Source organism: Diceros bicornis, chromosome 3 (assembly GCF_020826845.1).
Source record: "Diceros bicornis minor isolate mBicDic1 chromosome 3, mDicBic1.mat.cur, whole genome shotgun sequence".
NCBI lineage: Eukaryota > Metazoa > Chordata > Mammalia > Perissodactyla > Rhinocerotidae > Diceros > Diceros bicornis.
In genome coordinates, this window is record NC_080742.1 from 76,501,847 (window position 1) to 76,512,456 (window position 10,610).

Sequence of the window (10,610 nt, forward strand, 5' to 3'; positions counted from 1 at the left end):
ATCCAAAAAACACCTAGTCTGATTTTAAATTTCCTACAACTGCTATGTAACAAACAAACAAAATCCATCATACAATATGGCACTCTCTTATGAGTCTCTGACAAATCATACTTCCATCCTAAGCTTCTGCTTACAGAGTCAGGACTGAGACATCACCATCCAGTCACAGCTTACCCTAATTGCAATTAATGTTCCTTTAAGCAGTAAAAAAAGAAAGAAAAAACAACTTCTATGAAGTTAAATGACTAAACCTAAATTTAGGAAAATAATGACAATAGCAAACATCACACAAAACTAATTCTCATTTTTCACTACTATTCCTCCCTAAGATTCCAAAAAGATGCTGTTTTCTGCACACAGTAGCAATGTATTCTACAGGTAGATTCTTTTTTCTAGAATATTATATATTATCTCTTTTTACAATATCATATATTTCAAGAACTCAAAAAAAGATGTCAACTTCATTTTAAAGACCAGTTTTGAATAGTGGACAATTATCCTTCTCTTTTCCCCCCACTTTTCTGTTTTCAACCTTTGGGCATTCCACAGCTCCTTTGCCTCTACCAGAAGACTAAGAGAGTAAGAAAGAATATTAAGCTCAATTAAGCTCAAGAAAGAATGTCTCATGGAAGCACACCTTTTTTTTGTTCTTTAAATTTTTGTTTCAGTTTGGGGAGAGAGGTCAGGAAGGAAGGAAGCTAAAATAAAAGTTTTAATAGAAAGGAGGGAAATTTGAAGACACCAAGTCACAGATGTGACTAGAAGGACTAACACAGCCAAGGCAAGGCTCCAGCAAAGGGCAGGACACAGTCAAGGTAGTATCTGAAGCCAGGGATTCAGAGCAAACAGCATGTCTCAAGTCACCCAATCAGTAGGGATTTCAGAGCAGAAAATCTGTAGGTCGGGGCAAAACAGGCAGCCTTCTAAAAAAATGAGGCATCTATCTATGGACAAAATGTCAAACAACAGCGGAATGTACTGTTAATAAAGCAATGATAGAGAACAGTGTGCAGAGTTGGCTACCATTTGTATTGGGAAGAAAATGAGGGTTATATGCTTGTATATGTATATAAGATCTCTGGAAGAAGACACAAACCATGTAGCAGTGGTTGCCTAAGCAAAGAGACTTATTTTTGTAGTTTTGTATATCCTTTTGTACTTCTTTATTATTTTTTTTAAACCACAGGTACTTATTCCAAAAAGAAAAATCTATTCAAATTAATTTACAAGATAAGCAGACGGAAATAAAGAGATATCAGAGCTCAGAAAGGATGTGTAATTTAAAGCTAGGAAAACAGTACAAAGCAAAAGCTGAAGTGTGAGGCAAAGAGAATGGGTCAAAACTGGTCAAGACTCAGTATAGCACACATTGGACTGGTGGACCTAAAAAAATGAGTCAACTTCTGCCTCAGCCTTTTACGAACTTCTAGCTTGGATAGGAATTGATACCAGGTCATAGACAGCCCAGTGTAGGCAGGAGAAAGTGAGTCACTTAAATAGACATGATACAGTAAATGAAGACCACTACCTGAGCGTGAAGATAAAAGTAGATATCCTAACACATTATTACTGCCCAACCTGACTTAGCCTCTGTAGCTTAACAAGAGCAAAAGCACGGACTCCAGAGGTCAACCTTCAAATATCTGTCAGATATATATCATTACCAGGATAGTTCTTTAAATGCAGTGTGTGTGACCCAGCTGTAATGGAAAGAGCCGAGAAAGAGAAGAGTCATTGAAGATGTGTTTGGGAGTAGAGTGGGACTGGGAGGAACTTACAAGAATCTCAAGGTGAGAAGGGATCTTAGTCCCTAAGTCATGTGGCCCAAACTTCCAACCCCATCATTCCGAGGTTTCAGTCAGTCATGGCTTGAATACCTCAGTGCTAGAGAAGAGCTACTTTCATAGACTTTAGATTATCCAGATATGTAAAAGATTACTATCTTGAGGAAATTAAAATTGCTTAGTTATGAGACACATTAATTAAGTAAAAAAAACCCTTTTTTAATCTAAAATTAGTTTCTTTGTACCACTCAGCATATTTCTAAATCATCTCTAATTTAAGTTATTGGATACTTAGAGAATTAAAATTTTAACATCTTCAGAATTTGCCTAAAAAAATAAGTCATAAGGCAAATTTGCTGGGGACATTTTAAAAAGAACATATTACCTGTTTCACAGTCCCTATTCTTTAGCTTAGATAGGAAAGAAATGGAAAGCACAAAAAACAGGTATGACCACAGTGCCATAAGGAAGCAAATAATTTCATTTTTAAAAATTCACCTTCCAAAGTTGAAAAATATATAGATGTTGGGTACAGTGTCTTGTTGGAAAGTATTTTTTTTACAAGACAAAGCATTTATGAATGAACCAATTCTAACTTCTTAATCAAATAATACTATAATAAACTGAAGCAGTATAAAATAACCTTATCAATTCCAAATTATGAATTTTAAAAAAGAAACCAACAGCAGGGAATATTACTAAATGTGAAAAGCTATTACCTTCATTTCCATGATATGAGAAAGAACAAAAAAAAATTTTATCTCTATACTAAAAGTAGGTAACAGAAACTCTTACTACGAACAAAAACTAACCATTTTCTGTTATGCCAAAAACATATTTAAATACTACCCCTAATTAGTAAAATTTTAACTGTATCTACCATAGGAGAACTTGACCTATCAGTTACTTCTGTTAGCCAAGGGCAATTATCAAGTAAAAAACAACAACAACAAAACACCCTAAAATAGTTTATACCACCATCCAACATGAGCTTAGGCATATGGTATACACTCAGTACTGAGTAAATTAAATACACTACATAAAAGCAATGCCATGAGGACTATAGATGAAAAATCTAAGAAACAGATCTTAGAGAGTCAGAAATAAAAAGCTTTTTATTTCAGATTAAAGAACAATCTATTTCTTAGAATCCTAAAATAAAGCAAATATATGCTCCTTCCCTTCATGATGTGTTGTTTTTTTGTTTTTGTTTTTTGTGAGGAAGATCAGCCCTGAGCTAACATCCATGCTGATCTTCCCCTTTTTGCTGAGGAAGACTGGCCCTGAGCTAACATCCATGCCCATCTTCCTCCACTTTATGTGGGATGCCACCGCAGCATGGCCTGACAAGCAGTGCATCGGCACGCGCCCGGGATCCAAATCCAGGCCTCCAGCAGTGGAGCGCGTGCGCACTTAACTGCTACACCACAGGGCCAGCCCCCACTTCATGATGTTTTAGAAACAAGCACCTCAAAAAATATCTCAACAATACTAAACAAGTGCTTGCATATAAATTATCTTTTCCTTTGAATCTCAGAAATTTTTCATTAAGATAGTAAGCTTTAAAATAATAACAAAAGATATTCTAAGCTTTTAAGTGTCCATCAGTTAGGTGTCCACCAGTCATGTGTGTCTGCTTGTTCATATTTCACTCAATAGTCTGCAATGTCAGAGAAGTCAAAGCTACAAGAGGTAGACAAGTGGATCATAAGAATGACAGCAACCTAAGATCTTACTGACAACACAGGAGTTCTAACAGTTCTCAATCATTTATAAGTAGTCATCAACACCTATCTTAAAGCACTGGATTGCAACTGCACAAAATATACTTATTATATATCCAATTATTATAATAATCTAATGGAAAGAAAAGCTAAACAAATGTATCTAAACACTTCACGGCTGGAATAACTTTTTTCTATCTTGTGCTCTATTAAAGATATTGAAACTCCAGGGTTAGGCAGGAGAAGGTGAGTCACATAAACAGAGTTGATAAAGTAATTAATGTACAACAAGTGACATCTCAGACATTCTGAGTAAATAATCTACTCTGCCAAAGCTTATAAAGACCCAGTATAATTTACTATTGCCCTTTGAGAGTTTATAAACAACACGCCAAAAAATAACAATGAACTTTTAAGAGGAAGAGGCACTTTACCAAAAATATACCACAATATATTTCTTTAAACCATACTAAATAAGTTAACTTCAAAATTAATATACAATATATAGTATTGAAAAAGAAATTTCTATAAAGTCAATATTTACTCATCCACTTTTAAAAAATACGACAATCGAAAGTATTCTATAAAGAAAACGAACGTATACATTTTAATATTTTTAAAAAATTATTTCTAAGGATTTCTAGGTAGTTTTTAACTACTATGTGAAAATTGAAAAATACGTCCTAAAACATTCATACCTGATCGAAAGCACTCAATTATTTGTTGAATACCAGATTTGGATGTCTGTAGTGGTTGCTGTAACAAAGGAGCATCTCCAGGTTCCAGGATATAAACTACATGGAAGACAAACACCCACCCCAATCCCCACAAAAAAAGGGTTATTTAAATCATTTACTATTGAAGTAAAACAATGGTTTGCTACAATCACATTAATGACAATCACACTTGTTTGTATGTATTTCACCATCATCTTTGTAAGGCAGAGTGAAAAAATGGGGAAAAAAAATTAACTAAAATTATTCTCAATTCAAGGCTACTTAAGGCTAGATATAAGGTTCAAATGCAAAGATCTTACTATTTTCGTATTATTTTGTACATATTCGTCATATTTGCCTTTTTATTCCCCTTGAAGAGGAACTGCTATATCTAACCAAACTTCTAGGGAAGTGATGGCCTAGCCACACCTCATAAACCATTCCAAAACCCTCTGGACAATCTCGCACAGCTCTCTGGGCAATTATGAGAGCAAAACTCAAAAACCGCTGCCTAAGGAAAGAACTGGTCAAGTGCACAATGATAGATGGACAAGAATGTTCACTGCAGCACTGTGCAGTATGGTAAATAATTGAGAAAAATTTTAAACAACTTAAAAGTCTCTCAAAAGGAACCAGACTAAATAAACTATGAAATATCCGTACAACGGAAACTCTCAGGGCTGTCAGAAAGCATAGCTGGATCTACATGTATTCACAACAAAGAATGTCAATAATAGATTGTTAAGCAACAAAAACAGGTTATAGATTATGATCTCATTTATATTTATATTTCAATAGATACATAAGGAAATAAATTTAACATATATGTGTGCATGCATAAAGGCTAATACAAACACAGAAAGTCTGGTGAGATACCAACAAAACTTAACAAAGGTTCTGTCAGGGTGGGTTTCCCGGAGTGATTTTCACTTTCTGCCTCACACTTCACTAGTGCTTCAGAGCCTGGGCTTTTAGAAGTGTGCATTTTAGAAAAGTCATTTTTATAATAAGTAAAAATAATATTTCCATTTTAAAAATAAAAATTTTCATTTGCATATACAGATGTCTATCTCATTCCTGCTTTCCAGTATTCTCAAATTAGCAGCGTAAATATATAATAAATTAGACTGTGGTACTGAAAAGGAAAACTGAGTTTTCCATCAAACATCAAATAGAGAGAGAGAGCTGTGGTGTAGGAAAACCAGCCACTTTAGCCACCTCTTTATTTTATTAATATGCTATAATGTTCTACTCAACTATTACCATCTTAACCCAGGATCATCTGCACAGTGTGGGGAGTTAGGGAGGGTTACTTCAGTAATGTGTGCTGCCACTGCTTCAGGACCCAGGCTTGGGCAGCATTTTAGCTTTCTGATAAGAGGGCTAAAGCCTGCTGTGCTATGTATATAGACACAGCCTTAGATTCTCTTTTAGGCTTCAATTCTTGTGCTCAGTGTACACATATGGGAGGAACTATGTCTAAGGACTATGTCATTTCATTAAGCAAGATTTTCCCAATTTTAAGAGACACTTTAGGGGTATTTTAAATGAATTAAGAACATACACACAAATACAAATTATGCTGGGAACATCTAACATTGGCACTAACCTCAGTGATTAAGAACGTAAGACTCCAGACCTGGGCTATGATTAGATAATAAACGTATCTAAATCATAGGGTTGTGTGAGGATTAAATTAGCTAATGTAGGTAAACTGGTTAAAACAGAGCCTGGAATATAGTAAGTGCTCAATAAATGTTCTATCATTACCACCACCACCACCATCATCATCATGTACAAATCAATTGCATCATCACCATCATCATTTACCAATCAACTGCTTTCCTGACACCAAAAACTGAGAAATCTTTTCCAAAATCTAAGAGAAGTAGAATTCAACCCCTTAGAGAAACAACAGTAGAAGTTTGTAACTAGACTGATGATACCATTTATTTGGATTAGACGGCTCTCTTTTCAGTATCTGTACATTATAACAACTGATAACTGTTTATAAAAAATAATAACTACAAAAGAGAGGGTGGAAATTGTACAACTGTAAAGAACTAAAAGCTTCAAGGTCTGGCTCTGTAAGTGGCAAGAATTCTAGAAAGAGAATTAAAAAACAGTAATGAATAAGGGAGGGATATGGGAAAAATGGAAATCCCTCCTTACAGCCCCCTTTCCTCATCTAGGTACATGCTCCAGAAAACTTTCTATAATACAACAACTTCCACTTCCACGTGACAACATCTGATTTTAAAGCTAGAGCAAAATTTTGTAACCCATCACCTTCAGAGCATTGCTACCACCAGAACACCTATACATCCTGAGACACCATTCAAAATAACCCCAGGGTAAGCTTAGTTATGCCTGGACATATCCATTTAGTATACACATCTGTGTAGTTCCCATTGTAAGAAAGTAATTCTTTCTTCATTTGAAAACATACTCTTAACCCTAAAAAACTTTAAATGTTAATATTTTATAAAATTTCCTCTTACATATCCTATCATCCCTCCCAAGATCAGATTACATGATCATTTAGGAAAAACACAGCATCTCCCTCCAACCAAAACACCCAAACCTTCAGAAGTTAACATCTTTCTTTACATCCTTCCAAGAATATACTTCCCAGAAAAAAATATTGACTTTTGGAAGAGTCTCTCCTAGAGTAAAACCAGACCCTTAAAAGATCCTTCTACTTAATGATGTCTGGGATTTGCTTACAAATAATAGAGGGTGGGGGAGCAGTTGGAGGGTGGAGAAGGGAATTGTGGAGAGGGGAGAATAGAGATGAAGAGATTGTCCAAGTATTGCTAACCGATGGAGCTGTGTGATGGTTACAACAGGCTCCTTATACCCTTCTCTTTACTTTTGAATGTTTGAAAATTCTGTAATAAAAAACATTCTTAAAACATAACTAAGAAAATACTTTACATACACTGACAGGCTTGTAAAAATACCACCTTTCACTACAAATTGACCCATCCTATCAAGGCCTCCTCAGAACAGACTGCTCTCATTCAGGAACTCACCCACTGTTCATAATCCAAACAAGACAGACCTCTCAGGAGAACCCATTAAACGAATTTCTCCAACATCATGTCATCTTCTTCCCTCCAACTGAGGGCATCCTCTTTTAAAAACTATCATAACCTCCTCCCACTCAACACATACCTTCCGCTGAAATAATGACAATTAACTACCCAATGTGTTAACAAACTTCTAGCTTTCCACTGAACTAAATCCTGAGAAAGTGTTTAATTCTAGCTAAGAAAGCAAAGAAACACCAACTACTTCTGAACTGACAGTCTGAAAAATAAACTGCATGGAAAAAGTTTTGGGTTAAAAGAAAGTTGAAATTTTTAAATTAATGCAACTTATCTGATTTCTTGTTAATGAGGAAGAAAAAAGAAGCAAAAAAGTTGCACTACATATTAAAAAGTTCAACTCTAGAAAGCCTCTTTAAAAAGACATTAAAGTCTCTAGAAACCTTAATTACCAGCATATACTAAATAGGGTATGGTCACAAATTATCTTGTTTATTTGTTTACTTGTGTATGTCTCTCTCTCTCCACTCAAAAGTTCTATGAGGGGATGACCTGATCTGTTTTGTTCACCACTTATATCCCCATTGCCTCGGACAGTGCCTAGCATCTAACAGGTGCTCATAACAATTTGTCAAAGAAATAAAGAAACAAATGAACAAACTTCTTCCTAAGTAAGAAGTTTTAATAAGACGATTTCATTAACTAATACAACTTAAATGACTTGAAGTGTTCTCAGAAAAAAAAAACTGGAATGAAAGGTCGGTGGAAAATGAGTATAAAAGGCATTCACAGCCTTCTACTTCGAAACTAGCAAATTCCATTCAACATGTGGTAAAACGTAAGTGATATATCTTCACTTCAAATACACAAGAACTATGAAAGGGTGCTCAAAGTTAGACAGGTCAGGGGGAAGTTGAAAGGAAACTGGATCCCATTCTGGGACTGCCCATTTTATTAGCAGAGGTGAGTTATCACTCATTTTCAGCAAATTAGTAGGGATAGGGTCATAGTACAAATTTTATTCTCATGTATACCAAAGTTTTCTGAAAATGGAAGTTCACCCCCTTTACCACTGCCATATTTCCCATTAATCCAAAAGTACTCTACTTGAAATGAACTCTACTGTTATAAAACCAAATACAGTAGTGTCCCTTAAAATACTCCAACAAAAACCAAGCAAAAGTATAAAAAGTCCTAATAACTTTTAGGTCAAAAATAATGATAGGGGGCCGGCCTGGTGGCACAAGTGGTTAAGTGCGCGCACTCTGCTGCAGTGGCCCAGGGTTCGCCGGTTCGGATCCCGGGTGCACACCGACGCACCGCTTGTCAAGACATGCTGTGGCAGCGTCCCATATAAAGTGGAGGAAGATGGGCACGGATGTTAGCCCAGGGCCAGTCTCCCTCAGCAAAAAGAGGAGGATTGGCAGATGTTAGCTCAGGGCTGATATTCCTCAAAAAAAAAATAATAATAATAATGATAAACACCTGCCTTTGAACTAGAATAGAAAAGCTTTTATTTGGTTTCGTGACAGTAAGTATTCAAAGATTCCCTTTTAAGTTGTACTTCTAAATGTGACAAAGTACATCAAACTTCTAATAAGTAGAAAAACTATCATTTACATATTACGTTTATCAAATTAAAGTTTTCTAATATTCTGCATGAGACTCCAAAAAGCAACTTTTTCATTTCATAAAAAAGTTCCACTGAATAACTATCCTAAAAATATTTATGTATTCTGTCTAAATAATCAGATTTTTTATTTTGCAATACAATGTTCTGTGCAAGAAAATTTTTTTAAAGGTTGCACTTAGCAAAACCTGATTCTCCCAACAAGTTGAGTTTTAACGAAGTTTTTTTAGCCCAAATTAAACTCATTTTTAGGCCTTAAGCACTATTCTCTGACATATGCACAGGAAATTTTTAATAACTTTCATGAAGATAAATGCTAGTATTCCACTACCTGTTTTTTCCTTTCTCTTCAGTTTTAAACATTCACAGAGCATGGGGTACACTACTAACCGCGGGCAGCTTGAAAGAGAAGGAAAAGGGGCTGAGCGATCGATCTTGTGGAAAAGATTTCAAGTGACACTTGCAGTACTTTTTTTAAGGGATGAAGCAGGGGAGACCTCTTGTTTGTACAAGCTTTTAGCTTCATAACTGGTTTTATGCTGGGGAAAATTATAGCTTGCTTACTTAAGAATGACTTCTCGGGCAGGAGGCAAAAAAAAGAAGAAAAGAACTAGAAGGAAACAGAAGGCCGAGTGGCTCGGACGAAGGGCGAAGTAACTGGAGAAGAAAGGGGTATACCTGGTTCACAGCATCCGTGATGATGGTGGTCAGTCTGACAGTATTTGTCCCTTAAAGGCATTTTCAGTGGGCGCGACCTACTTTCCTCTCACTGTAAGAAGCTCTTCATTGCGGCTTGGCTGTTGAAAGAAGCGCAAACCCGTCACTCTCCCTGAACTTCCTGGGGGGGCCGCGGCTGCGTTTTCCAGACCCGATGCCCTCACGCGCCCTCCGCCTTCCCTCCACGAACCCGCACCTTCCTCTTGAACTGAATAAAGAGAAACGCACGAAGGCTTCCCCCGCCCGAACTCCGCACAGGTTCATCGCTCTACCCGGAAACGCAGCCTCGGCGCGCAGCGCAGGGCGAGGGCCTGGCCGGCTGCGCGAGCGGCGGCCTCGCCGGCCCGGGCGGCGCGCGCGGAGATGGAGGCGCGGAGCGCGGCGGGCACGGCCGGCGCCGGGGCCCGGGGGCGACAGCAGGGGCGGCCGCGGTGCGGCTCCCGCCGGCGGCCGGCCCACGCCGCGCCCTCCCGCCACGCACGTGCGTTGGGGTCTCGCCCGCGGCGCTCCGGACCCCACCACCAAGTGCGCCCAACTTACTTAACTCCTAGGGCGGGCCGGCGGGCAGGCGGAAGGAAGGAAGGCAGGCCGGGCGGCCGCGGGGACACCCTGGCGCGGCAGGCGGCTTCGGGCCCCACCTGGCGCAGCCTCGGGGGACCACGCGAAGAGTCCCGGGGTTCGAGCCCGACGCGCTCCCAAAGAGTCCCCGCCGGCGCTGACGCGGAAGCGCCACAGCTCACCACGGCCCTGCGCGGCCGGCGGCGGCGGCGGCGGCTCACGGCGTCCCTCCGCGCTGTGGAGCTGGGCGGGCGGGCGGCGCGGGCGCAGGCAGTTGACAGGAGGAACCGCCCCGCAGCAGCCGCCGCCGCCACGGAAAGAGCCGGAACCGCAGCGGTCAAGACCTGAGGCGCCCCTCGCCGGGGCAACGGCTGCCGCCGGAGCCCGGCTATCCCCAGCGCCGCTCCACCTGCAACGGTTCCTCAGGCTTT

General features: G+C 39.1%; 1 protein-coding gene across 3 annotated transcripts in view; it reads right to left on the minus strand.

Annotated features, from left to right (window-relative positions):
* ZNF800 (zinc finger protein 800) overlaps positions 1-10,245 on the minus strand; it is a 48,654-nt gene extending 38,409 nt beyond the window's left edge. For 2 of the 3 annotated variants that reach the window (XM_058529326.1, XM_058529337.1), the window contains exons 1-3: positions 10,162-10,245; positions 9,583-9,701; positions 4,207-4,302 (exon numbers count right to left, since the gene is read on the minus strand). In XM_058529326.1, the coding sequence (XP_058385309.1) occupies positions 4,207-4,302; positions 9,583-9,643 (157 nt within the window). In that variant the 5' untranslated portion in view covers positions 9,644-9,701; positions 10,162-10,245. The remainder of the gene's footprint in view (positions 1-4,206; positions 4,303-9,582; positions 9,702-10,161) is intronic. The other variant, XM_058529346.1, reaches the window with a different exon arrangement.
* Between the last annotated feature and the right edge of the window lie 365 nt (positions 10,246-10,610).